Raw genomic sequence first — 26791 nt, 5'->3', positions numbered from 1 at the left:
TAGTTTTTGAAATCCCTGGCCTCAATCTTGCATGAAAGGGGACGCTCACATGCTTGACCAAGACATTGCAGCAACAAACTAGGACATATTCAAGCTGGTGTACTATTTTGGCCTCCATGAGTTGTACGTGAAATCGGTGGTCCTATGAATGGCGACGGACTGATGGCCAACATCCAGCGGACGGCAGCCTGCCACGCGACACAACAGCTCAAGCCTTGGAACGGACCAGACCACGGCTTACTGTGCAAAGGACCTCAGTTAATTGAGTGCGATGTGATGGAGCGCACAGGGGCTCATTTCATGAACGCTATGGTGGAAGTAGAGGTGAACGGAGACTAGAATATGTGCGAGTTGACTGGATGTTTATGCTTAGGTATTCCTGGCGTCGCCTGCCGCCGGCCGTGTGCTACCTTACATGGTTCCATCCGATTTGGATCGATGGATGAAGGAGCCGACAACTCCACGACAAGAACCCTCCCCTTTCTTTGCACGTTATGAGTTCAACCATGCGATGGACTGCTGGAGCATCCCTCGTTGCCGCTCTAATGTGGTTTCGTAGTAAGCCGCACTCGATTCGTGGCACCATCAAGTTGTGGGGTTGCAAGGAACATGACTCGTTCATCGAAGGAAATGCTGAAGCACCACTCATAGATGAAAAGGTGTGGGAAAAGTCCCGGGAAGCAATTGACGAGGCCAAGGTAATGTACGAACAGATCGAGCACACTCATGAGGTGATTCGTAGGCTTTCATTCAAGGGAGGCTTATCTCGATCGACAGGACAAGCTCATCGAAGACATCAAGTCTTTTCAATTCCTCAATCGAAGGCCAACATGTTGATGCCAATGGAGCAATGGTGTGTAACAAATGCCGACGGGTTGACTCTGACTATGGCCACACTAATTCTGAATCCACACTATATATTAATCCACACTATATATTAATCCACACTAAATGAGGTTGACGATGATTATCCGAACAGTTTTCTTTATTATGCGGATTAGTCAAAGTGCTGCAAAATGCGTGTCCCATCTAGTCTATCGGCGGTTGCCGTGCCGGCAGCATGCTTCTTGGCGGGGTATGTGCTGCACTACCTGCACACGCGCAAGCCAAGCTCGTCGGGCTTCCAGCTGAGCCCCACCTTGGCCTGCTTGACGCAGCACAAATCTCCAATCACGAAGACGTCAACCTGGATCAACCTGGGTTTGTGGACATCGAACGACCTCACATACCCTGCCGCGTGTGAGCAGCTTGCGCTTTGTTTGGGTCGCGCCGTTAAACTTGGCCCCAAGGACATCGTGTTGGACGTTGGATGTGGTCGTGGCGATCAATGTATATTGTGGCATACCTACTTCAACGTGGCGGAAGTGCTGGGTGTGGACATTACGCCCGAACACGTCGCTGGTGCCGTCCAAATGGTGCAGTCGTTGGGCCTTTCCGACCGTATCCGCATTGCTCTAGGGTCAGCCACAAGTCTTGCTTCACACGTGGATTCAATTGCCGCTGTGACGAAGATCGTGTCTTGCGATGCTGCGTACCACTTCGTCACCCGCGCAACGTTTCTGGCCGAGGCGTTTGCCATTTTGGCTCCCGGTGGCGTGCTAGGAATGATCGATGTTGTTGTGGCAGATGAAGTGTTGACGTGGACGGGTCTTCAACATGTCCAGCTGCGTGGCTTGTTGTCTATGACCGGAGTGCCATTTGAGAACTTGAAGACGGTAACTCAGTACGAGTCCGACTGGCTCAACGCGGGCTTTGTGAATGTCCATGTCGAGCCGCTGGACCAAGTCCTTGAGGGGTTTGCTCAGTTCGTCCAGCGCCAGCGGATCCAACTGGAGCAGTGGGGCTTGCACGAAGGATTTGAGAAGTTCGTCGTCGTCGGCGAGTTCTTGGCAGTATGTGCGCAGAACAACTACATTCAATTTGTTTTAGCGACGGGTGGTAAACCATAACGATGATGCGTCAATATATTTTTGCATACGGGACAATGAGCACAAAGGAGCCGCATCGTCCACGACATTACGATGATGCTAGTACTATCCAAGGCAAACGAAGTTTGACGTACTGGACAAAACGCTGATGAAACGAGACTTGCAACTGCTGGTCCATGGCACTGGTAGAACACCCAACAAGAGATTGGTAGCTGGGAGTTTGGTACGGGACCGAGTTTTCATGGGGATGCCGTCGAACTTCGAGAAGCGATCTCTGTCGTCAAAATCGACCATGAGCGAGATGCACATACCAAAACTTCCACCTGAGTCTCTTGAAAGGCCCCGAGGTGCTTGGCTTTGCATTTCTTGACGAGTTTCCTGTGCTTTGGTCCATGCCACTCGTCGGGTCTACACCCCAGTGGTAGTTTGACGCCAGTCACCCTCTCGATACGTGCTCCTCCGATACACCCTTGAGGTGACACAGCCCAAATGGATAAACGATTCGGAAACCTCGACGCGTTTGCGCGTATTCTAGGTCACGGGGCGAAACATTGCTGCCCCTACTTCGTCTCTTGAGAATGGATATTGCGTCGCTCGGTGACCGATTTTCAAGAAGGACAGTGTCACGTTTCATGGGGTCGCACCCAAAGGCAGGAACGCAGCGTTCGCAAGTGGCTTGCACCCACATCATTGATTCAGCCACATTTTCTCTGAGGGTTGAACCAGGGGCGTGAAGCGCAAGCATCGTTGGAGATGGAGCGGATCGCGTGCGAACACTCTCAGAGTATTTCTATGCCACTGTCGCAATGCATTGAGATTCTGTCGTCGCCACACCTTCTTCCATTGCTCCATGTAGCGCAACGAGATTGTTTGGAATTCTCAAGGTCGTTCGGACATCCTCGAACAAAATCGTCGTGTGTTGGGTTCGACCGCCTTCCTATTCCGCGAAGGGTTAGCAGCATAGTGGGCGCTTGCATGAACCTACAGCTCTTGTCTGCCAAGCACGTACACCAACGTGAAAATGTGAGGTGCCTCAAGGACCCTTTCTAAGCTCTCGCACTCTAATCGGGTGTTGTTCATGCCAAGCTTTAAGAAGTCTCGACACCTTGCTTCCTGCTCGTGTGTACACGTCGAGGGTCCATTATTCGAACGGGTAACAACGGAATGTGGTCGGGTCGATAAGCGCCCAACCGATGGATCCGTGCACGACCTTAGGCATAATAGGCGGGGACCGAAGCGTCGGTGGCACGATGCTGGTTGAATACATCCAGAAGCAGGTTGTTCATCTTGCACAGATCGACCTACGTGCCAACGCTGTCACTTCGTCTTGGCCGTTGACGTTCATGTATGGCAAGAAAGTGTCGTCCTTGGCGTTGGTTTGCTAGAACTCCTACGAGACGACCACATGAACAAGGTTAAGATCATGCATATACAGCCCCAACGATGACCTCAACTTTGTGCTTTGCGAACGAAAACTTCTCCACGATCCACAGCTCTTATCTTGTTTGAGCGGTGTGACATCCATTCCGAGTGACCTGGTCGCTTCCATGGCACCACCTTGTTCAACCTGTGCAAGCCATTGCAAACATGTCAGTCACCTCTGTCCAAGGGATCACCCATACAAGTTGTGCGAGCTAAAAAGTAGATGAAGGCCGCGTCCGGATCGCCAACGGCCTTCTCGACGGTGTTTTTGCCCTGTCTGGTTTCTACACATGGCAAAGGACATATCGCCAAGATGAAGGGGGATGTACTAAGGATATGCAAGGCGGCGACGTCCTTGGTATGGTCACAAACTTACACTAGTCATACACGGGTATCCCCGTGTATGACTAGTTGGCATGACCCATGCAACCCTCCTAACCCCCGTGGCTTGCATGGAAATCCAAACTGCTGTACAGCACGTCGTGTCAGTGCCGATAGATGAACGCCAACAAATTTCACGACTTTCAAATGTCCACGCAAAACCAAAAACTCGACAAACTCTAACGTTTTGTGGTACAGTCCTGTAAACCCACGTCCTCCACACTCCACTCTGTGATGTACACAAGGTGCGAGAAGTGTGAGAAAGAGAGAGAGGTTGCTGTAGAGCAAAAGGAAGATGGTAAAGCATTCAGTCGCTTATTCTAACAAAATCCCACTTGACGCAAGGCGCATTGGTGTTTACGCAAGGCGCATTGGTGTTTACTGGCAATTGCTGCGCTCCGCGCGACGTCCTCCGAGTATAGTGCGACCAAGAGCTCGCTGAACATGCCGTTCGGGCAGCTGCCGGCGCTGGAGGTCGCCGGCAAGACGCTCGCCCAGAACATGTCCCTAGCTGGGTTTGCACCCCCAAGGCGGCTTAGAGGGAATGAAGCCAACTCTATCGTTCGCACCCTCGCCGAAGTCTTCAATGTCACCATCTCCATGGCATTCCGTCGGACGAAGACACCACCAACCTCGTCAAGTTTCCGCCTCAACCGCAACGTGATTCAGTGAGCCTTCGCCAACCTGAGGAATCGCGTGTCAGGGCCATATTTCACGGGGGACCACGTCACTTACACCGATGTGTACTTGTTGGTGAGCGTAGACAACAACTTTGGCAGCTATCCCAGCCAGCTACATTTCTCTCGACAACCACCTCAAGCTCGTCAGCATTGTCTCCCACGTTCGCGCCTCCGACAACCTCCAAACGTACTACGCAGCCAAGCAAGAATGTTCTTACCACTATTCTCTTCTCTCTCCTATTCTTGCCTGCATCACATTCCCCTTCACGCATGTCCGGGTCGCCGCCATCGGACAGTCAGAAGTCTTCAGGGAACAAACACCTCATTATTAGTTGGATCACGCGCCCATCATTCGCAACTTTTTCCATGGTTTATGAACATCATTCACATCTGTGCTCAAAATAGTTGTAGAAGTATATTCAGTTAGTTCCAGTTGGAGATATTTTGACACTCTGGCCGTTTTGTACAAGTTGGCGCACTGCCACTTTGATCATGTTCACCAGATTCCGATTCAGCCAAAGCGCTGTCCACCCTCCTGAGTGCCGGCAACGCAGCTCGAGTATGCCGCCCACATCAGGAGCCGAAAGAACCGCGAAACGAAAGGAAGTCGACGAGGAAGCTCCAACAGACGCTACTTTGAACTTAGCGAAGAAAAGCAAGCACGCCACCCGAGTCCTCCCTCGAAAGTGGCAGGAGCGGTATCGCAGCATTTGCGACGACTGCTTCGGCCTTGTGCAGGAGTGTACTCATTTCCCTGAAGTACCGCTTCGTCTACTGATTGTCGGTCACAATCCTTCGGATCATGCATGGCAGAGTAGGGCGCATCCGTTCGTGACGTGAAACTCAAACCATTTCGCTGTAGGCGGGTTCTCATACAGGTGCTCTTTACTCGTATCAATGGAGTAAATTCACCGTGTTTTTAGCAATCCCACGAATCGACTGTGGAAGTTACTTGCTGGCGAGTACTACAAAACTGTGTGGAAGGGAGTTCTTCCAAAGGACTGGACCATGTCGGACCAAAACAAGATGCCGCATGCGCTGGGCATTGGGTTCTCGGACCTTGGTATTGAGGTATGAACACCGTTTTACTGGTGCACACGAAATCACTCGAATGTCTAGCCGGGCAACGATGCTTCTAAATACGACCGCAAGACAAGTACATTCCTCAACATTCATAATTGTGGGTCCTCTAAGCTCACGCTTAAACTGTTTAGTGACGAAGTGGAAGCACGATTTTTACGCTCGCATGAGGCAACATCTACGTCGAGTTGCGGCTACGCTGCACGAGAACGATGCGTCGGCCTCCATGGCGATGAAATGTTCAAACGCATACCAGCATGGGCCATTGCTTGTGGCGTTTTCGGGAAAGCGGCAATTCACGTACTTGTTTGACCCGCCTGCCAAGCATGTACGGCGTATGTATGACGTTTCTTCAATGTGCAACTCTGTCGTTAGTCGATTCCAAACGGGAAGCAAGAGCATGCTTCATTGCCACCCGACTGGCCATTGCCTCCATCATGTGAAGTGTGGGTGTTGCCAAGCACCAGTGGCCGCGCGGCAATGACAGAAGCCCAGCGGTGTCAGCCATACATGGACCTTGCGGCGAGATTCCACGAGTTGGCTCCATCGGCTTCCGTCCAAGCGCCCAACTTTACGTGTGACGCAAATTCTGCCAACAGTGTCCCGTAAGAATGTCAAGGACTGAAGGAATAATGCAAGTCCGAGCACAAGGAAAATTGGGATTACAATTTGAATGCCACGCTAAAATGAAGCCGTCCTGCTAATCGACCTCTGCTTCGGAAGTTGCCGAAGGTGCAATGGGATCATGGCAGACGGGTTTGTTGCTTGAAAGTGAAGCATTTGACTCGTCTTGACACGGTGCGTGATCGAGCGCATCCTTCAGAGGGTTTGGCTGGCTCCAGCTTGCAGTCCAGTCCCCAGTCTTCAAGAAATCCTAAGTCAATGTACGTTAGTCTGTCGTCACATACCATTGCCAATCAAGGTACTTCCGCTTCTTTTATGGCATGTGTGAATTCTCCTCCCATGTAGCCTTCCTCCGTGGCAGCATTTGCGACCCATGCGGCATGATCTTCGCAGCGCCAAGGCCGTAATGCATCCCAGGGTAGCAAGCTCCTATGTTAACATCATTCCATCGCATCCACACACGCGATTCCACTTTACCGTTTGTATGTGCCGAAGTGTACAACTTCAATATCATGAGGTTCTGTTGGTTCGAAAGGAGGAGTGCCATCGAGTAAGGCAGTTCCATACCTGTCGTGAAATCCTTTTCGTTCACTCCATCGATTGGATGCACGGGCCACCAGCGAAGCCCATCCACAAAAGCCCACATCACACGGTGATGCGCACTACTTGACAGCGGTGTGGTCGTTGCCTCATCCGACAACTCGCTGGTCAAATTCGCCGATTCGACAGGAGCGACACTGTGCTCTTCGACTACACCTGGTCAGCTCCGTGCGACTGGGCTGTGATACGTACCCTCGTCCGCCGTACGCTTGGAATGCACATCGACATGAGTCTTCCATTCTGTTCGAGCGTGTGCAGTCCCAACCACGCCATCCTGCAATCCCGATGAGCAATATCCAACGAAAACCGGCAGTTCGTACAGTCGCGTTCAGGTTACCCGCACCATCGATCATTTCGGCACCATGCTCCTTTGCTTGCATGACTCGGGAAGACGCGGCACCCTAATCCCGATCGCTTCATCGAACTCAGACGCCATGATCAAACCATACAGTCGAATTCATCTCGTCCGAGGGACTTTCAACTGGCACAATCGATGGGGCAGATTCCGACATGTTTTGAATGCCATGATCACCGTCCAGGGGAGGGATCGGGCGGTTCACAACCTAGACACCCGGACAAGGGGTAAAAGATGAATGTGGCACCTGCGCAAACTACACACCGATGGCTGGACCACGATCGGCGCGTCTATGGTTGTGTCGGTGGATGCCTCATCACTAGCTGCTCCTTTGTGTCGCTTCAAGCGATGCGTTGAAGCGTCGGCTTCATTGCCAGGTACTTCGGCTTTGATTTCGATAGCTAATCGCATCTTGTCGTGAGATAATTCTTCAGGTGACTAAAGCACCTTGCAAGAATTGGCGCTGGGCAGGGTTGTACTTGAAGTCGTCTGGGGTCATTCTTGAGCTGACGAGATCGACGGCGCGCTTGGTTTGCTTGAGCTTTCGATTCGAAGCCGCAATTCCTGCTTCGACGTCATCATCGATCGCAGCTTCGTCATCTACGCAAGAGTCTATAAACTATTTTTCTAGTTGTGCATTTTGCACGCGTACCACTCAAGTTGCTGTTCGCACTAATGTATTCCTCGCGATGAACAGGAAGTTTGAATCGATGGTGGCGAATTCCAGGTCGGACTTCACAGCGCTTGCTACGCTGTGGTGGGACGACCCCGTCCTCGAGCGACAAATCTGGAATGCTTCGTGCTTTGCGTTGGGTGGTTGAATCGGGCGACAACGTGAGATCGATGGCATCGGGTGCTATGGGCAAAACCATCGTCTCCATACCAGGCAGCTCCCGACTGTTTTCGTCTTTGGACATAAAGTCCTAGCATTCCACCAGGTCAGATCGGCGCAACCCATCTCGGCTCGACCTTTGCATCAGCTATCGCATTCGCAAACTCCTCCCATGCGTCGTCGGCGACAATCAGCGACTCGGCATACCCTCGCACGAAGTTTTGGTACTCGCTGCAGTCCCACAACTTGATTGTCCCGCGGGTTTTATGCAGGGCACTACACGTCAAACAGGACATTCAGACGATTCGTGAAATCGTAAGCATGAATATCAATCGTACAAAGTTCGCACTCCAAAGTAGTACACGAGCCAGCATTCGTCAGGCTTGGCCATGGCTCTAGCTAGCAACTTCTTTTGCTGGGGACCTGTACGTTTCCAAGCGTGAGCGCTTTTCGACAAAGAGTTGATCACGTACTCAACTTGTCCTTATTGCATAGTAACTTGGATGGGTCACACACGAACGCCGGCATCCACGGATACGAATCGCAGAGGGCCCACACCATAGCATTGAGTGGGATCGGGAAATCGGGTGGGCGTCGCAGGGTCAAGTCCATGTCTGTAGGGACCATGTACGGAAGCAATCGCATCGACGGATCTTCGTCCAGGAACGCCTACATCGCCACCATGACCACAGTGAACAACTTGTCTATGTTGACGCACCTCCGCTTCCTTGACTGCATCTTTGAATTCGTCCACGATGTTTTTCGAATCTGCACTCATCTTTATGGGATATCCACCGCGAAAGAGCTTGTGGTCTTCGCAATTCCACGGCTTAATGACGGACTGAGGATTGGACGGGTCCACGATTTGCAGACCGCTGCATCGACAAACGCAGAGAGATGTGTGAGGATACCACGGCAAGATGGACTCTTGCGCCGACGTACAAGCTGTTTGAGCCAAAGTAGTACACTAGCTTGTGCGTGGTGGGTCGTTGTCTTGCTTGTTGCAACTGCGATCGATGACCATTGCCTGCAAAACCCACTGATGACATTCACAGCGCACCACATCGAACAAACCTAGTAGCACCAGCTCGTCTCGCAGTTTGTTGGGATCGCAAATATAACTTGGCCACCACGGGTAACCTTTAACTTTCGCCCACGACACGCAGGCATTCGATGTCCACGTGGTCGACACCGGCGGCGGGGCTCCTACGATCGTGGTCGTGTCGCTGATGGTTGGTTGCTTTTTCTGACGACCGCGTCGAGCCTTCGGTGGTGCAGCATCGTTTTTGTGTGGCTCGCCTGGAGCCGACGAAGGCGGAGGCGACGCCAAGTCGACAGACGGTGCCACCGGTGCAGGCGCGAGATTTGGCGCTGGCTTTCGCGCTGCACGGTCGTCGAATTGCCTTAGTCGATGGGACTCGGATTCTTGGTCAAAAGGATACAAGTTTGACAACCGGTCCGATGCTAGAAATGCCTGCACCAACGTGCGGGATACCAAACCCGTCGATTCATCGTGGATCCATTACCTCGGTGTCTTTGACAGCAAATTCCAAATCGATATTTTCGCACAAATTTGACGGGTATCCTTCGACGTACTGCGTGTGGTTGGGGCAGTTCCACCACTGGACTGAGCTCTTTGGCTTGAGGACGCCGCTACCAACGACATCATTTCTCGTCAGTTCCCACACATGCTTCAGTTCGATCACTCAGCGTACAATTGCCGGGAACCGAAAAAGTACACGATGCGGTATCGGAATGGATTGTCCTGGATGATTCGCATGATCCGGTCGTTGATCTTGCCTAGTTGAGAGATCAGCGCCGACTCCAGCAAGCGCTTGTATATCGTTCCATACCGAGATCGTGTTCGGAGGGATCCAATGCGTTGTGGTCGCATAGAAATCCTGGGCGCCATGGAGCGTCGTCTCCAGTCTTCACCCACGCCACTGAGTTCTGCGGAACTTGGGGAGGAATGTATCGAGACATGTCGGACTCGGCCATATCTGGCAGCAATCGCGTATACGCATCCGTGTCATGATATTTCTAAGCAACATTGAGCGCAACCGACTGGCAGCAATCGCGACTTACCACGGCATCGCGCACTGCTTTTGTAAAATCTCGCATGACACGGCCAGATAAAGCGTGGGCTGGATGGCCTTTCAGAAGGGCACTGTGTTCGGCGCATTGCCATAACGTCATGTTTTTCGAGCACACCCCACTACGACACAGAGGCAGTCACGAACGCGATCTAGAACATCGCGAGCATCCCTTACAACGACGGAGAGCTGCCGAAGATGTACACGAGACGAAGACTGTGGGGGTATTCCTTGGCCGTGTTCAGGAGGGTTCTATGGCGCGTTCCTGCAAGTGTGTGAGCTCCCTAGCTCTACAAAAAATCGAGTTCATGGTCCTACCCATGTGCTTGAGTGATGGCTGGACCTTTTCGGCGTCGCAAACATATACAGGCCACCACGGGGTGTCGTTCATGCGAGCCCATGCCAACGAATTTAATGGAATGTCTTGGATGGCAACTGGAGCAATCTTGAGCTCGTGGCGTTTAGGTTCACTTGGTTTCAAATCTTTTGGGGAGCAGCTATGGCTCTCTCCTTCACTCGTCGACGAATTTTCAGGTTGTTCCAAGCTTGGTTCCTGCAAAGGCTCTGGCGGTTCATGTCCTTTCGCGGCACCTTGACCTCTCCACGACGATTGGTTTGCCTCGGTGGTGGACGGAGTAGGTGGCACTACTCGTTTCTTCGCCATGGGAGGGGGCTGTGCCCGTTGAACCCGTTTCCGTGGGTCTGTTGGTGCAGAGGATGCGCTGGATTTGCGACGTTTTGGGGAATGAGATGGTACTTCGACATCCCGCGGCCGCACAGGTTTCGACTGCACCGACGTGGTATGCAACTTGGGACCGTATCCTTCATCTTCGTCGTCGGACGACGCACGTGAGTCCCGGGCACTTCGTCGCATTTCGGTCTCTGTAAAACCAGGGAGCAAACGCGTCGCAGAATCTTCCAAAGAGTACGCCTATACCATGCATTTGCACGATAAGCACATGTGTTGTTGTCGCGGGCATACCTGAGCTTCGTCCCACGCATTCGGGTTCTGCTCGAGCGCAATTCGCATGAATTGTTCATGTTCGGGACAATTCCACGGTCGAATCATGTCGGTGGGGCGGCGCACACCACTACGACCAACGAATGGGATGTTTTCGACCGGCAGATTACGTAATTGAATGACGTACAAGCAATGGTCGCCAAAAAAGTACACCAGCCGCTTGTCATTCGGTGCAGCGCGGACAGTTTGGAGCATTTCGACATACTTGCTACCTACGACGGCGGTTTGTGCGTCGGCACTCTAGATCGATTGACAAGAGAGTGTAGTACCCCAAGTGTCCACTGTCGATCGCATTTTGAACGGGTCGCACACGTATGCAGGCAGCCACAGGACCTTTGAAATCGGCGACCATACCAATACGTCATACGGACCACGAGGCGGCACTTGGATCTTGTGGCCAGGAACAACTTCATCGACGTCAAGTCCGTGGTCGCTGTCGACTTCCCTTCCATGGCAGTCGTCGTCGCCAGACTCGTTCGAGTATACCTCGTCGGTCGCGTTGCCGGCGTTCCCGCGGCGCTCGCCCTCGTTGAACGGGGTAAAAGGAACGAATCCTGATGTCAGATCAGATGGAACGAGGTGGGGAAGCAATCGATTCGATGGTGCTTGGGCCACAAAATCCTACAGCCATCCCAAAGTTAAAAGTTGATTTTGAGTGTACGCATGAAAGGTTTTACTGCAACTTCGTTCATGGCAGTCTCGAAAATAGTGAACATAAACGGATTCTTGGAGCGCCATTCGCGACCATGCTTGTTCACAAACATGGAACGGGGCAGGCCTTTAACCAGGTTGTCATGGTCGGGGCCAAGCCACGAACGAAACACCCCCTTTGATCTGTGCAAGCCGCTAATTGACGGCACACCCGCGACGTCAAATTCGTAGTGACAACGACTGGGACTTACAGTTCGTGCGTGCCAAAGTAGTACACCAGTCGAAACAAAGTCGGTCGCTTGATCGCATTTTCCATGAGTGGTGCGTGGCCATTTCCTACCATAGAATCCAAGCCGCGTCTAGTTCATATTTGATTGCACGGAAGGCAAGTACCCAAGTTGGCTAGCGACGGCTTCAGAAGGTTGGGGTCGAACACGTACACCGGCATCCAAGGAAACCCTTCCCGAAGGACCCACGCCAGCGAGTTGTACGGAATCACTTGTTTGTCTGGAGATGGCACGGTAGGGTCCACGTCATTCGGTGTTATATATTCCAGTTTGCCGCATTCGGCAAAGCGCTACAGAATCCATTGACTGTTGCCAGCAGAGCCTCACACCACAGCACTCACCAGCGCTTCCGAGATTGCAGAGGTAAACTCGGCGGATTCTTCGTCCGAATTGCCTGGAATCGGCGGCGCGTTTAGATAATTCGACTGGTGTGCGCAATCCCACGGCTGGAGTTCGGACGCCTTGTGTAGTCCACTACCGCACCGTATTCCAGTCATGTCCGGGCTCGAGACGATAAAAGAAATTACGTACAACACATGTCTTCCCAAGTAATAGATCAAACGGTGCTGCGTCATGTTGGCCTTTGCCTTGGCCAAGAGCGGTGCATGACTCTTGCCTACATCAAATGTCGGACCATCAAACTTGGAGGGAGGTTGTACCCAAAAAGTGCAAGTTGGGCTGGAAGGTTTGTGTGTCGCAAACATACACGGGCCACCACGGTTGATTGATTGGTTTGATCCAGCTGAGGCTTCCGGCATACTTTGAGCGTGCTTGCGCTGTCTTTTTCTTTTTAGCTTGCGTTGGACTGCCTCCGATGCCTTTCTTTGACGGCGTCTGGGGCGCAGCCTTGGGGTTGACAGAGGTCCGAGCTGCTTTACTTGCCGACGGACCGTCCTGTCGACGAAACTGGATGTCTTCTTTGTTCATAAACGGCAGGCGTCGGGAGTCTTTGCTTGCCTTGATAAAATTCTACATGCACACGCTACGGTCATCACGTCTAAATTGCGTTCGTGAGTTGATCTACCTTGGCTTCCTCAAGCGCTTTCGCGAGTGTATCCAATGCCGCGGCGTTTTTTACTGACTTCGGGAACCCCCTTACGAAATTCGCATGTTGAGCACCTTGCCAGGGCTTTACGGCACCGATTGGCCGCGAGATGCTGCAATGCTTCCTGTCAGTCAACAGTGATTCGGCTCGACACTTACATTTCGTGGCACCCAAAGATGTATACTAGACGTAGCTCGTCCGGGTTGGCGAGCGCATCTTGAAGCCCCTGCGCGTGCTTGTTGCCTGTTTCAAACCGGGTTGAGTTACTCCCACCGTGTTCTGGATGAAAAATGATTTTTACCTAAGTGATTCAAGACCGGGTTGACCGTGCTTGGGTCCAACACGTACACTGGAAGCCACGGGAAGCCGTCCTTCGATGTCCATCCCAGCGACAAGGCGGGGACCACCAAAGTCGGCGGGGCAGGAAGCGATTTCTTCAAGTCGGACGCCTCCAAATACGGAATCGTGGGACCCGATCGTCCATTGCTTGGAAAGCACGCCTGCACGTTCACACAACACCATCCACTTCCATCTTGGTCCTCACCACACTTACCTTGGCTTCGGCCAACGCGATCGCAAACTCGTCGACGAGCTCCACGCGCTTGTGAAAAGTTTCCTTTGGGTGCCCGTTCTCATACACGCTGTGTTCGGAGCAATTCCACGGTTTAACCTTTGTTTTCAGCAGTCCACTACAAGCCATCCACCCGCCTGAGGCATTCCATGACTCAACCAAAGAGCGTACAACATGTAGCGGCCAAAGTAATACACCAAACAATTCTCGTGCGGCTCGTTTCTGGCGCGTGTGAGAAGGGGAACGTGGTTGCGACCTATATCGACCCCAACGACATCAACAAAGGGCTGAACATTGGCGAGCTCAACACACCCAAGTGATGCAAATCTTCGCGGAGTTGTGAGGGGTCACAGACGTAGACGGGCCACCAAGGAAGCCCTTGAGGGCGTGCCCACGCCAATGAGTTATACGGGACACTCGACACCACGTCGTCACTCGTCTGAGCAGGTAAACGCGGTACGACGGGACTTTGAAAGAGGGTCGGATTAGTTGGGACCGAGGGACTGTCGTCGTCAGAGTCAGCCAAGTCGATGACGTCTGGACGAGGTGGACTCAGGCTTGAATCCAGTTCGGATGGGTCGATATATGGAAGCGTGCGCTCGCTTGGGTCTGTTGACAAGTAGTCCTGCACGAATGCACATGAGCGAGGAACTGCGGGTGCGGTACGACAGTGGCATGTACCTCCACTTCTCGCAATGCGTTCAAAAACTGTTCCACCACCTTGGGTTCAATGCACGACGTCGCGGGATACCCCGCCTTGAAAGTTTCGTGGTCCTTGCCGCCCCACGTTTTGAGCTGCGCCGACGAATGCAAGCCACTACACGCTAAATCAGAACACAACGCTACCGCCATCTATCTTACAAGTCGTATGACGCAAAGTAGTACACGATGCGCCATTTGTGCGGCTCTGCCTTGGCCTGTTCCAAGATCTGCTGGTGTGCCGAGCCTAGTCACCACCATGACGAGATGGGTTCCAAGATGCAACGCTGGGACCCACCGAGATGATACAGATCTGGACGGAGCTTCTTTGGGTCAAATACATACACCGGCCACCAGGGGTAACCCTTGAGCAGCCCCCACGCAATGGTGTTATATGCTGGAAGGACCATCTTGCTTGATCGTTGGCGAGACGATGATGGATTCCCATTCGCCAGCCACGTTAAATTGGCACATCCTGCCAAAAGCGGTTTTTTATTTTACGCAGAGTAAACCCAACGTATAGGTCACATGAAAAGCCAATCAAACAGTTTGAACGACTCGAGATAATACGGTCTTTACTGGTTCGGCCATATAACGCATGCCATAATTCCATTCCAGTTGCAACCGAGCATTCTTTCCAACATGTACTTGATGTTTGTATAGCATTTCAAATTTTAAAACGCCTGGACGTCTGTCGAGGCTGTGTCCCTTGGAATTTTACGTGGCGACTCGGCGGCGAACCCTGCGCTCGAGGGAGTCTCCGCTGCTCGTCGCTTTCCGTCCGTCGATGAGCTAAATGCCAACGCAGATTTGGCTTCCACGTCATGCCTGGACGGCCTTGACTTGTCTGCAACACTGGGGTGCTTTGCAAGGCTCATTCCCCATCGCACTGTGTTGATAAAGAGAGCTATTCACTTCTGCATAATGCGTTTGAAGTCGGGCCATTGGGTTCCGCTCCATCGCGCACTTGTAAAACCACAAGTGTGCGTCGTGGCTATGGTGACGTTGTACAACACGTTGGCAATGTGTACGCCACCGGAGACACACATCCAAGTGATTCCGAAGCGACTGCAGCAAAGCTTTCGGCACTGTGCATGCAGCGCCTTGCTCTGTCTGCTTGGTAAGGGTGTTTGTGTCGCAGCAGTGTTCTCGTTCATGCAGCCAAGTGGTCGTGCTAGCGAATGTAAACAAGCCAGTCACTGGCGATTCGGGCTGCTGTTTCTTCCGAACTTGGGTGAGCAGTGGATGGCTGATACCAACAACCAACACGTTGGTCACGGCGTGGTAATGAATTCCTACGTTTCGGTTAAACAATATCGACAGAGAGACCGACCGACTCTAGCGCTGCGGGGGGGCGTTCGCGTTCTGCAGCGTCACACAAGAATTAGTCTAGTAGTTGTCGAATCAAGGTATCGCCGCTCAACTCCAACTGGAATGGTTTTGAGCTGCATCGGTGGCGACGACACCGAACGCGGCGCTCTCCCGGACATGTTCATCCGCAAGCGTTGGCATGCCACGAGCTCCAATTCAAATCAAGATGGCAGAATCGTTCGTTGATAGGTACGGGGACACGGTGGGTGATGGAGACGTTCGATTTCGGTGACGCCAGATATGTCACCTCGTTCAAGGTTTCATCGAACGGCTAGGGCGATGATTCAAATTCACAACGCCATGCCATGTCGGTCAGTTGTCAACATGGCACCGTCGTGCTTTGCGCCAAGGCAATACACGGACAAGACGCACTACCTCCAGCGACGGCCCAATCGCGCAGAGTGCACGAAACCTCGACGTCGGCTGCCAACGCGTGGCGCGTTCGACGTCCTCACCTTGATGGACATCTTACTCGTTGTGTTTGACTTTCAAAGCGGTGTCTACCATGAGTACCATCCCCTCCGACAACTCGGGTACTTTACATTGACAGCGCCCCCGCTTCCATCGACGAACACCATGGACGCGTTGGATTCTCTCGTTTCACCATGGCTCGCCAACTTTACGCGATCCCGCATGCGAGCGTTCATTCGATCTACCGACAGGCACCGCCACGTGGTGTTCGCTGCCTACGCGGCCCACGTCGGCCATCTCCAAGCCGTCCAAATCCTGCTGGAAGACACTGCCCACAAGTGCTCCGACGCGAACTTGGTGGACTGGGCAGCTTGCCAAGGCCACTTGCACGTCATCCAGTTGGTCCGCAGTGTGCTCGGTGAAGCTACAACGTGTTCGCCTTGGGCGATGGACGTCAGTGCCACCAACAACCATTTGGACGTGCTGACATGGTTATACTTCCACTGCGGGGCTACATGCACAGCAGAAGGCGTTTATGGCGCTTCCCGCCACGGTCACCTCGAGGTGTTGCAATGGCTTGCGTTGGGTCACAGGGCAAGGTCGCAATGGTTTGAAAACGCCATCGTCGTTGCAGCTGCCGCAGGGCAATTCGCCGTCTTGCAATGGCTTTATGCCCTGTTTCTCCGGAACGGGAGGACGTATAGTCATAAGAATCAGCTGCACGATGCGCTCGCCAGTGCCATGGCGAACGACCACGTCGACATCGTCCAGTGGATGCGACGGCGCATGCTTCCAACAGGCGAGATCGACGACCTGTATGGGAGTACAAAGGACAGCAAACCTGTTGAGGAGGACGGCGAGAAACGTGCAGGGCGACCAAGTCCATGGCGTCGCATGTTGCGTGGTATGGCATCGCCGGCAAAACGGATTATTCAACGGCGAAAATCATTTTGCGCTGGTCGCTCCGTCGCTGAGAGCCATCCGTCTTCGTGCAGCATTCAATAGCTTTTGAATACAACAGGTCATGCTCATAATTACTGCGCTTCAAAGGACATCTGATTGCCGAAATGCTGCACAAGCCGAACAATGTGCCAGAATCTAGCCATGAGGAATATGTCTCCATCGTGTGCCTGCTACACTTCCAATGGTTGGGTCGAAGCAATAAAGTCCTACGCGCCACGAGCCATTGGGTTTCTCTCACGGCGTCATGGAGCTCTTACCACAGCTTCCGTCATGGCGTCGTCGAAAGATTTTCTCAGCGCTGGTTTGACTGGACCAGCGGCACACGCGTCGAAGTGAGGGCCCGACCATTCGCGAACAGTGTCTGGTTGGACCGTGTGCCTGAGCAAGAATTTAGCACTTCACACTCGATGACAACACCAACCACTCATGTAGCGCAAACAGGTACACCATGTCGGCTCCAAACCACACCGCTGGCCATGGAGTGCAACCGGGCCCCTGGGCCCACGCCACACTTCCCATGAAATTACGTAGACTTGTGGGAATGTGCGCCATTGATGCCTACGCAGGAGAAATGAAATAGCTTCGGGAGGGGTTGGTTGTGTGGTCCTGCCGTACCTGACTGAACTCGAACCCATGCCGATGAAGCGCCGTAACCTTGGCATTCAACGTCGCAATGAGCTCCCGATATGCGCCAGCAGTGGTCACGCTAGTCGAGTCCTCGAATTGCCCGCCTTGCAATGCCTGCCATTGGCTCAGCCATTCGCGAAGGTCGTCGACTTCTCTAGTCAAGTTTTTGGCGTCCAATGGGGGAAATGCCATGCCAACAGAGACAGCAGTTGCATTTGTAGAAGGGATTGAAGCGTTTGCGTCTGGTCCAACAACTGGGAAATCGATAGGATCACCCCGCACATGGGTGAGTTCGAGCAATGATCGCTCATCCGCAGCTCGTTCCTCCATACGAGTTGTACTCGACGTGTCGTCAAGACATACTCCCGGCTCGACCTTTATCTTCACCTCTGGAACACCTTGTTCAGACGTCTGCAATGGAGATGCTTGTGAGGCGGCGGCGGCAGGGATAGCTCTTTTCGAACGAGTCGCCTCGACCACGGTGGCCACTGGTTCTTTTTTCACACTCCATTCACTTGACGCCGTTTGCATGGGTGCTGCAGAGTCTTCCAAACACACTGTTGCGGCAGCGTCGGTTGGAAGTCGAGCGATTTTACGCGATTGCATGGGCTCCAGTTTGAAGTCTACTTTCAAAGTCGCAGTGGACGCAACGGCTGTGTCGCAAGACTGGACGGGTGGTTGTGCGTTGACGGTCGCTTTGGACAGCATCATTGCGCTTGTTGTGCTGGGCAAAGACAATGGCGTCCGCATCTGTGATCCTTGAGTGGGCGGCGTGATATGGTCGTGGATAGGGGCTGCATATTGAATTGGTGTTGTCACGGCGTCGATGTTTAGCGACTCGACAGTGAATGCGTACGCCACGTCAGCGACGGGGCTCGGTCGCATGTCTAGCGCAGGGAGTTGGAGTGGAATGCTCGGACTGGGAGATGCGTGCACCACATTGACGACAGGTCGTTCGATCTGTGTTGCTGGCGGCGACAAAAAACTTGTCGGTGCCATGTTTTCAGGACATGCACTTCTGTCGTCGGGCTCGACTGCTTCCCCGTGGGGTCGTTGACGGGTAGAAGCACACGACCGTTTGTCTTGCGAAGACTTGTCAAGTGTTTGCTGACTACCTTGGTCCGGGATGAATTTCGCCCCATCATTTCTCGCCGGCAGCAAATTGTGTCGTTGGGTGTGAGATGCTTCAGGTCCGTGCCCTTCTCGCTCCGCTGATCGCCGGTTGTCGTCTGGTTCTCGACAGCCGCTGAGTCGTTTGCGTGGCCTTGACCGACGTCGAGCTGGCCGCACGTTTTCAGCCCGCTCACGCGATCGAGATCGCACATGATCATCTCGCGACATTCGTTCTTTGGTTTGCAACCTGTCAAACCGCATCGACGTCGACCCAAGTCGCGCCGAATGCGAGGTGTTTGAATTTCGTTCTTCCGACCGGTTCGTCCACGATCTTGCATTACGATCATGCGATCGACTGCGCTTTCGTGGCCGCTCCGCCGAATCCTCACGCTGCCGCTTTAATGTCGGCATGGGCACTTTCTGGTCTACGTCGTGTCTGCTTGAGGGAGGCATCGTCATCTTGACGTCGGCTGGAACGATCGGAAGCGAGACCTGCCAAGGGTTTTATAAGCTGCATGGCATCGAGGCACGGTAGAATCAAACGCACCTGAGGCCGCACGTACGCCTGATGGGTCCGATATGCCCACGCCAGGTGCCCGACGGTAGGGCCATCCATACGTGGTTGGGTACTTCGATGCTCGGCAAAGTTTTCCAAGGCCACCCGCATGTTCAGGTACGATTGGGGCATGCGTTGTCGGTGCGAGAAGAACATGTGGCAGTACACACCAACATACTCGACTATGGTCTCCTGGGGGTGTTTGAGACCCACGCGGGTGTATTCAAGCAACCGCTTGTTTGCAATTCGGTTGCTTTTGAGCGCTCGCCATTGCACGGGAGTGAACGGGCGGGGATTGAATTCTTTGACAATGTCGATCATGTAGCATACACCGAGCTCGAACGACTTTTCCGCCAGCACGCGCGGGAGTTCTTGGACCATGCGGTCAATCCTGATCTGATTGTGCAGTGGGCACTTTTCTGCTTCTTGATACGGCCGGAACTGCTCGATTTCCTCGAATGCAATGTACCCACCCGTGTTGCCCGGACCAGCCACGTCGTCTTTGTATTCCGCAAACTCGACGTCCGACTTGGTCAGCGGAGCTCGAGGCACTTTCGTCGCACCAGGGAGAATATGGGGCGTTGGTGGCACTTGTTCGTTCGTCTCACGCTTGATGCCGTCGAAGAACGACGCAGTATCCATGGCGGAAGTCGCACAGCACGGTCAGATGCACCAGTTGTTGTGGGAACCCGTTGAAGTGGAAAAGAGGGTATCCGGTACATCCGGATACCGTCCAAGTCTCGACAATCCTTGACAAGGGAAGGAAGGGAGGCGATTAAGATGCAAGTCTGTATTAAGGTTGCGGCGGCCCCCTGCGCTGCTTCTGGAGGTTTAATTGCCGCAGCATGGATGTCTATACGAGATCCTGTCATTGTCGGCTGGTATGCACCTCAGTGTACCTGTGTGTCTTGCTCGTCCTGAATGTGGCTTTGCAACTTGCTCACGGCTTGCTGCAGCGTTTGAGCATCCTCGGGAAAGCGCTTTTGATCGGGCTGCAAGTCGTTCCAGAGCAGCCGCTGGTACGATTCGACTTCCCTTTTCATCTTAGCGTGCAACTCATGGAGCAATGCGTCAGCTGTGGCCTTGTCATCCCCACGAATGACCGATGGTGGGTTGGCAGCGTCTTGCAAAAGTTGACGCAGCTCAGCTTCGTCGACCGAACTCGGCGTGGCAGCGCAAACAGCATAGTATTGAGGAATCACGCCCACAGTGGAAGGGCAGGACGAGGCCGGCGCGGCAGGCGGAAGGAACACGAACGAATCGACGTGACCATGGGGTCGTGTGCGGATGTGGACCTAACGACGAGTCAGGCGCAGGGGCTGGACTTCAATTGAAAGGGTGTACTTTCGTCCACAGGGCCGGGTGTCGCTCGGTGTGTGCAATCACTTGCTCGTCCCATGTGCCCCCATCCACTTCATGAACCTGTACGGCTGGGTCGAGTTGGCAAACGAGTACGTGGCAGTGGCCAGATTGTCCGGTGGCGGCAACTTTGGGGTCCGACGCTAGCCATGACGTCGGCGGTAGCGCGTTGTCCGTGAAGAACGCGTGGACAGAGGTGGCTGGACCGGCAAGAAACACCGGCGGGGACGCACTTGTGCGACTCCCCTTCGCAGGCAACTCTTCGTCCGGCGATACGAGCTGCAGTGTCGTGTGGCATTTGTACAGCTGCAGCATCTTCCAATCCACAGCATCAGTCTACAACAGTACGCTTCATGCACCGATAAGCTTTTTATGTGCTGTCAAACCATGCGATGGCTGCTTGACTCGCGTCCCATAAACAGAGACGCGATGTACCGAAAGTCTGCTGTGGAGTCGGCCACGTGCTGAAACGTTGCCGACGTGAATGGCTGGAGTTGAGCCACGGCTGTGGCCTGCTCTTCCTCCGCCATAGCGCGGAGCTCAAGCAGGTCGAAGAGTGCATCCTAGCCGTCCATGTGATCGACACTTACAAAAGGCAATCCTACTTGGCGTTCCATAGCGGAAGTGATTTGTGCGGCTACAATGTCGAGCTGCGCAATGTACTCTTGCTGCAGGCTCTGGAGTTTGTTCTGTAGTGCAGTCATGTACTTTGCGCGGACGACCTGGTGGCGGGTGTGCTCGTCCACCATGTTCTTGCGGCCGGTCGTCACCACATCTTCGAGCGCCCGAAACGCATGCATCAGTTCCTGCGATGATGGATGTTCATGGTGGGTTGAACAAGTCTATTCACGTCATGGAACCTCTTGGAGGAGGTCGGCATGAGTATTGTTTCGATTCCGCCGCGAGTCGATGCGCAGCAATTCCTGGTCGTGGTTCCGCTGGATGAAGTCGATTTTGTCGTTGAAGGCAAGGACCTGCCAAGAGGACAAGTCGTCGGATGGGGCTTCTGTCATCGTGGCATTCTTACATGTTTCATGTACTCGTCTTCGGCGAACCGTTGGTCTTTCGACTGAATTTCTAGCCCGTCTAAGATGCGAACCTACGTCGTTCGTGCTTTGAATCGGTCAATGGATGGAACATCGAACAACTTGCTTGAGCTGGTTGATCACGAAGATCTTGTACCCGCTTTCACTCGTGATGGGATTCGAACCGTAGTGGTCGTCCGAGAGAGAGAGGCTGCACAAATTTGGCAGACTCGCGAGCTTCTACAAGTGCCAGATGTATGATCTGCAGTCAGGAACGATGAAGAACAAGGAGCATAGCGTGCAAAACCCACCGAAAGCTCTTCGAAATGAGCGATGCGATTCTTGGCCAAGGCCAAGTTGTGCAAGTTTGTGAGTTGATCGAGGCCTGATATCGCCCCAATTGCATTGTCCTACAAGGTCGGATTGAAGCGGTGGGTGGACTTGTCTCGCTGACTTGCAGCCACAGTTCTCGAAGATCGGTGCAGAACTGGAGGTTCTCGATCACTTGGATATGGTTGCCGCTGAGCCAAAGCTTTTGGAGTTTGGGCACGCTGTCATCCCTCGTGAAAAGTTGTCCTGAATGATGGAGCCATATATATTACCCGTCGAGGTTCTCAAGTACTTGAATTCGGTTGTTTTGCAGGAGCAACTGCCGCAAGTTTGGAAGACACAGGCCTTCCAGTTTGGTCAAGTCTTGGTCGGCGAGGCACAGCCGTGTCAGTGTGTGGGCAACCGGCTCCAACCCGCATATTCGCTGCAATCGAGTGTTGATCACTACAATTGCATGTTGATCACTATGCAATATCATGATTGCTCTGGCTGAGCTACGTGAGCTTCGAACATGTGAAGTTGCACAGGTTTGGGCACGCGTCGAGGCTGTCAATCTCTTGAAAACACCCGAAGATCGATTTCCACAACACGATGGTGATCTTCCTCTCCCGTTGCTTGTGTCTAAGGAGCTCGGTCAAAATTCATTTCTCCCGTTGGGACGCCATGTACAATGTCTGCGGCCGTCAGGCGCTTCACGGCAGGCTCCATCTTGAGATGCGAATTTATGAGGAAAGATTCCATGTGCAGCATTCCGTGCTTCTATTGGTTGATTTCGTCCAATCGTATGTCATTCTATCCGTACAAATGTCCGGATAAAAATTCGCCAAATTCTGGCGTGCTCATTTTTCCATAGGTGCTCCTGGCTGACGTCCCATTCCGTGACTGCGCCTTGCCGCGCGCTTCTCTCGTTCTTCCCCCTCTTGCATGTTTAGAATGTAGCGTAGATTGTAGTGATGGGATGAGTGAAGTGTTCGGCGAGGGTGGTCCTTCTGCCATTGGCGTTTGCAATGACGTTTGCTTAGCCAAGTCTGATGCGAGACCTATGGCGAACGCACATGATCAAAACCAATGCGAGAGGTTTATGCCGAGCTGTTTCCCCTGATGACGCAAGTTGTTGGGGAGAGACGTCGTCGGTGGCGGCGGAGGAGTGGAAGGTTTGACCATATAGCATGGACAGTGCGATGTTGCGAAGCGTGAGTCGGCGAGGATGACCTCAGAAGGCCTCTTTTAGGGCGTGCTCGTTTACCAGTCACGCTCCATGCTGATATTTCTTCGAAGGTATACACGTAATTTGAGCCGTGTGCCGATGCGACGCCACGCTGTCCATGTCCAGGCCCCTTGGAGATACAACAATGATTCAACAATTCCGCTGAATGATTTCATGAAGCGTAATACACTTGATATGAGTTGTTTCTCGGTGCTGCATCCCGACCAAGCATACCTTGGCACTTTCCATTTTATTCTGCGAAGGCGAACATGGCACTTCTACCGTAGGCAGCAGCAGGAGAGAAGGCGTCATGTCTAGCTCCCCCATTTGCTCGAAGGTGCAAGAAGAGTGCATATCGATGTCATACTGAAAAACGCTTCGCATTGCCGTGATGCTCAGAGTCAGGAGGAGATTAGAACTTGGCATGCTTTGTCACATCCATTCGTTCTACAACTGGTCGCCAATGCGAGGTTCCTTGAGCTTGAGCTCCTCCCACGACACTCCCGACTTGCGCCTCCTCGGACCAGGCTGAACAAGGCTGGGGAGGCGATCGCGTGGGCTTTGTAGGGGCTTCGGGACTGTCACTGTGCTCTGTCGACGAGTCGGACGAGTGGGTTGTGGCTTGAGCACTGCTGGCTTGAGACCGACCGCGGGCAGCTTCGTTTTTGTCGGGGATCCTGCATGCTTGGAAGCCGCTAGTGCCGCTGCCAACGACATCCTCTGACGAACGCGGTGTCCACGATATGTCGCTTGGATGAGTGTCGAGCTGTAGTGGACCGTGTCCAGCTGCCGCCGTTCACGTAGCTGCCGCGCATACATTTTCGCGAGGGTGCACCGGATGAAGGCCTGAATGTGCGTCGCCGCGTTAAACTCTCGGGCAGCGCGCCGTGCGACCTGCAGCATACGTATGGTCTTTCGCTTGTTGTACTGGCGGAACGCCCCTTGAATCACGCTGCACCCGAGGCGCTGCTTCTCTAGCAAGAGCGCAGCTTGAACACGCCTTTCTGCAGCTGCCCGGTCGCGTTCCATGCGCCGCTGCCGACCAGCTTCGCGATACAGTTCAGTCTGGCTAGGTCCCTTGGGTGCGATCGGCTTCTCGACAATCGTCGCGGCCACTTGCCTCTTGGTCGCTTGCATTCGCTCCGACCAACGTTTGCGAGCCCACCGTTGCAGCCGCCGTGCGTTGAAGTCCATGCTCCGCGCTTCCGCCCAGACAGACAGCTGGACTTGACCGACGATCGCTTTGGCACGGTGGCCACGGTAGATGCGCTACGATGGCAAGTCAGTCGATGCATGCGTTTGATCGTGATGGCGCAGCTTACTTGGATGTTGGTTGCAGCTTGATGCAGTTGACGGGACAACGTTTTCAGCGACACCAGGATCTCGAGTCGAGATTTGCGGCGCCGGAACTGCGCCTGAATCTTCATCACGCTGCGCAGAACTGGATCGTTTCCGCTTCGGCTGAATTTCTTTCGTGTAAGTACTTGTCCTGCCAGACGATTCTTGGACCTTGTCGAACTCGTTGGTTTCGATGCGACAATCGACGGAGTTTCCGCCGCTCGTTTCGTCGCCACCAGCGTATCGACCACTGCTGTATTCATGATCAATGGCGTGGGAGCGCTGCGAAAGACTTGGGCTCGAGCACGCGTCGTATCTTGCTGTCGACGCCGCAGCGTTTCTCGATTTTCGTCGAGAGTGTCTTGCGCGACCCGGCACATGGATTCAAACGCATCAGCCACCGTCTGCATCGTCAACGTGATGAGCCAACGCACGTTTGGATGCATCACGTACGGGGTATTGACGAATCATGTCGAACGGGTCGTATGCGGGGGGCTCGATGCACGGTGGCGAGTGTACACGATCGTGTTCGTGGAAGATGGCTTTGGTCGCGCGGCGGATGTCTGCGGTCAAGGTCGACGCAATGACCGCGCGGTTGTTTTGTTGGATAGACGGCAGGCGTTTGTGCAGGACGGTCGTCACGAGGTCCGTGAGTCGATCAGCAACCAACGCCGATGTTGTGAGAAACGTCGTCGAATGGGCCGTGGATGCGCCGTGGGAGGGCAGTCGGGGAAGCCCCAAAGATGCATGGAGGTTTTCGACTTGATCGTGGGGCAGGAGGAACGGGTGCGGGGGACCGTTGAATATTGCCGAGAGGGCGACTCCGTCGTAGGCGGTTCGCATGTCGTGGCTCATTTTCTCGAGGTAATTTGCCCGTTGAAAGACGAATTCCCGAACGTGGTGGGGGCGATTCGTCCGGGTAAGATCGTCGTCGATGGCGTGGCGCCAGTGTTCGATGGCGTCCGTGACTTTGACTGTAGCCATCCGAAGGTCGGGTGCCAGTTCCAGCACGTCCTTCGTTGCCGCCGCGATTCGATTCTCCAACGTCGCGATGAGACCTTCCGCCTCCTTCTTCTGGCTTGCCGACGGTCTCTCATCTCCGTCGTTGTTGTCTTCATTTCGACTAGTCGTATTACCCGAGCTCCTCCTCCGATGTAGCTTTGTGAGTCCGTGAAGCTCCAGCACACTTCGATCGATTACGACCGCGGCGCGACCGATGCGCTCCAGCAACTGCTCGCGAATCAAGATTGCCTTGATCGTGTCGATTTCAGCAACTACGTGATGTGCGGAAACGTCCCCCGAGTAACTCGACAGCGCCGCGTCGGACACGTCCATGGGAGTTGTCGTGCTGGGCTGTCTACTTCGTCGGCATCCAGGACTTGGTTGGCCACTCCAAGTCGCCCGCTGGGTTTGCGAATAGAAAATCGAGTTGTTCGGGGACACTAGAGGAGCCAGGGTGTCTTCAACATGGGGGCTCAAGCTGTCTTCGAGTGGGTCACGGCATGTTAGGTCGCCGGTTGACGCTCCTTCGTCGCCGGGCAACAGACCCTACACCACACACGTTCAGCCGATGATACCCGTGGCTCGAAGTACATTTTGTGCGGTGACCGCTTGCGCCGTTCGCAGCCCAGATGTACGCTTTCTAGCTCGAATGTTGTCTACGATCGTGACATGAATAGGATGAGGTCGCTCCTGCGGCGCCGAGGTCGTCTCCAGGAGGGAGATTAGCGAAGACTCCACTCGGGGGGACTTGGGTCTGGGCCGACGTTGTCGACTGGGGGGAGCATGATTGCTTGACAGAGAAATGGCCTCGGGATCAGGCGCTGAGAATGCCACTCTGCCTCGACAAACTTTGGCGTGCCGAATCCGCTGCCTATGGGGCCCTGCAGTTGGTGCAGATCGTGCAGGCGTGGGGGAGTCTCCAAACGCCAGTGACTTGGCTATTACCACCGCGCGCTCGTCCGTCGATGGTCTTGTCATGCTCCAATACGGTAATCGCCGTAATCGGAAAAAAGGCTTGTATTTTTAGCTGTCATGCCTGTCGACCACAATTCCCTGCAGGTTGTTTCTGCGTCTACCCGTTTCTGCCCGCCGTCATGCCAATCTACCGAGTGCTGCCTTCACACTACTTGCTCGTGGATTTCAATGTCCCACCATCCCGTGATGGACATTGCTCCCTCCATCCCCACCTGGGCCTGGCTGGTGGAGCTCGGAATGGGAAT

General features: G+C 53.7%; 7 protein-coding genes across 14 annotated transcripts; 3 read left to right on the top strand and 4 right to left on the bottom strand.

Moving 5' to 3' along the window:
• Positions 1-1002: 1002 nt before the first annotated feature.
• On the top strand, positions 1003-1984 carry H310_04108 (hypothetical protein). Its single transcript, XM_008868296.1, has one exon. The coding sequence runs from the start codon at positions 1017-1019 to the stop codon at positions 1947-1949; it is 933 nt and encodes a 310-aa protein (XP_008866518.1). The 5' UTR covers positions 1003-1016; the 3' UTR covers positions 1950-1984.
• A 2917-nt stretch (positions 1985-4901) lies between these two features.
• On the top strand, positions 4902-6609 carry H310_04107 (hypothetical protein; the record flags this gene model as incomplete). 3 transcript variants are annotated; one of them, XM_008868293.1, is made up of 8 exons in its annotated part: positions 4902-5225; positions 5274-5289; positions 5335-5482; positions 5531-5567; positions 5626-5819; positions 5867-6289; positions 6385-6413; positions 6461-6586. In XM_008868293.1, coding segments are annotated over 6 exons (953 nt in total), but the record flags the coding sequence as incomplete, so codon positions are not given. The 3 variants fall into 3 exon arrangements, with proteins under 3 accessions (XP_008866515.1, XP_008866517.1, XP_008866516.1); XM_008868295.1 differs by having other exon boundaries at positions 5867-6413; positions 6461-6588; XM_008868294.1 differs by having other exon boundaries at positions 5626-6413; positions 6461-6609.
• H310_04106 (hypothetical protein) lies at positions 6131-14716 on the bottom strand. Of its 5 annotated transcripts, none has more exons than XM_008868292.1 (40): positions 14568-14716; positions 14432-14516; positions 14252-14387; positions 13883-14195; positions 13742-13826; positions 13553-13688; positions 13301-13499; positions 13158-13242; positions 12979-13111; positions 12614-12923; positions 12486-12570; positions 12296-12428; positions 12061-12244; positions 11919-12003; positions 11694-11862; positions 11286-11637; positions 11144-11228; positions 10978-11086; positions 10314-10926; positions 10173-10260; positions 9988-10117; positions 9756-9942; positions 9618-9702; positions 9429-9555; positions 8977-9376; positions 8845-8929; positions 8621-8777; positions 8376-8571; positions 8241-8325; positions 8040-8178; positions 7723-7993; positions 7518-7670; positions 7335-7471; positions 7165-7278; positions 7036-7116; positions 6908-6989; positions 6683-6865; positions 6593-6635; positions 6418-6544; positions 6131-6365 (listed from the first exon to the last, which is right to left on the bottom strand). In XM_008868292.1, the coding sequence occupies exons 1-40, from the start codon at positions 14677-14679 to the stop codon at positions 6192-6194; spliced, it is 6453 nt and encodes a 2150-aa protein (XP_008866514.1). In that variant the 5' UTR covers positions 14680-14716; the 3' UTR covers positions 6131-6191. The 5 variants fall into 5 exon arrangements, with proteins under 5 accessions (XP_008866514.1, XP_008866511.1, XP_008866513.1 ...); XM_008868289.1 differs by having other exon boundaries at positions 6593-6617; XM_008868291.1 differs by having other exon boundaries at positions 6131-6544.
• Positions 14717-15792: 1076 nt separating this feature from the next.
• H310_04105 (hypothetical protein) lies at positions 15793-17083 on the top strand. Its single transcript, XM_008868287.1, has one exon. It carries the CDS (start codon positions 15881-15883, stop codon positions 17054-17056), a length of 1176 nt encoding a protein of 391 aa, XP_008866509.1. The 5' UTR covers positions 15793-15880; the 3' UTR covers positions 17057-17083.
• Positions 17036-20042, bottom strand: H310_04104 (hypothetical protein). Its single transcript, XM_008868286.1, has 5 exons — positions 19302-20042; positions 17630-19246; positions 17436-17572; positions 17272-17392; positions 17036-17220 (listed from the first exon to the last, which is right to left on the bottom strand). Exons 1-5 carry the CDS (start codon positions 19950-19952, stop codon positions 17185-17187), a joined length of 2562 nt encoding a protein of 853 aa, XP_008866508.1. The 5' UTR covers positions 19953-20042; the 3' UTR covers positions 17036-17184.
• Positions 20043-20081: 39 nt separating this feature from the next.
• Positions 20082-22736, bottom strand: H310_04103. 2 transcript variants are annotated; one of them, XM_008868284.1, is made up of 12 exons: positions 22694-22736; positions 22297-22645; positions 22149-22245; positions 22006-22104; positions 21818-21934; positions 21697-21768; positions 21530-21643; positions 21275-21475; positions 21056-21232; positions 20655-21005; positions 20210-20605; positions 20082-20163 (listed from the first exon to the last, which is right to left on the bottom strand). In XM_008868284.1, the coding sequence occupies exons 2-12, from the start codon at positions 22500-22502 to the stop codon at positions 20104-20106; spliced, it is 1890 nt and encodes a 629-aa protein (XP_008866506.1). In that variant the 5' UTR covers positions 22503-22645; positions 22694-22736; the 3' UTR covers positions 20082-20103. The 2 variants fall into 2 exon arrangements, with proteins under 2 accessions (XP_008866506.1, XP_008866507.1); XM_008868285.1 differs by having other exon boundaries at positions 22297-22736.
• Positions 22737-23597: 861 nt separating this feature from the next.
• On the bottom strand, positions 23598-26576 carry H310_04102 (hypothetical protein). Its single transcript, XM_008868283.1, has 4 exons — positions 26163-26576; positions 25023-26117; positions 24554-24973; positions 23598-24500 (listed from the first exon to the last, which is right to left on the bottom strand). The coding sequence occupies exons 1-4, from the start codon at positions 26547-26549 to the stop codon at positions 23679-23681; spliced, it is 2724 nt and encodes a 907-aa protein (XP_008866505.1). The 5' UTR covers positions 26550-26576; the 3' UTR covers positions 23598-23678.
• Positions 26577-26791: the final 215 nt, after the last annotated feature.

This window comes from Aphanomyces invadans, assembly GCF_000520115.1.
Source record: "Aphanomyces invadans strain NJM9701 unplaced genomic scaffold supercont1.6, whole genome shotgun sequence".
NCBI classification, from domain to species: domain Eukaryota; phylum Oomycota; class Saprolegniomycetes; order Saprolegniales; family Verrucalvaceae; genus Aphanomyces; species Aphanomyces invadans.
The sequence above is the reverse complement of the archived record's forward strand: the minus strand, read 5'-3'. Positions and strand labels throughout refer to the sequence as shown.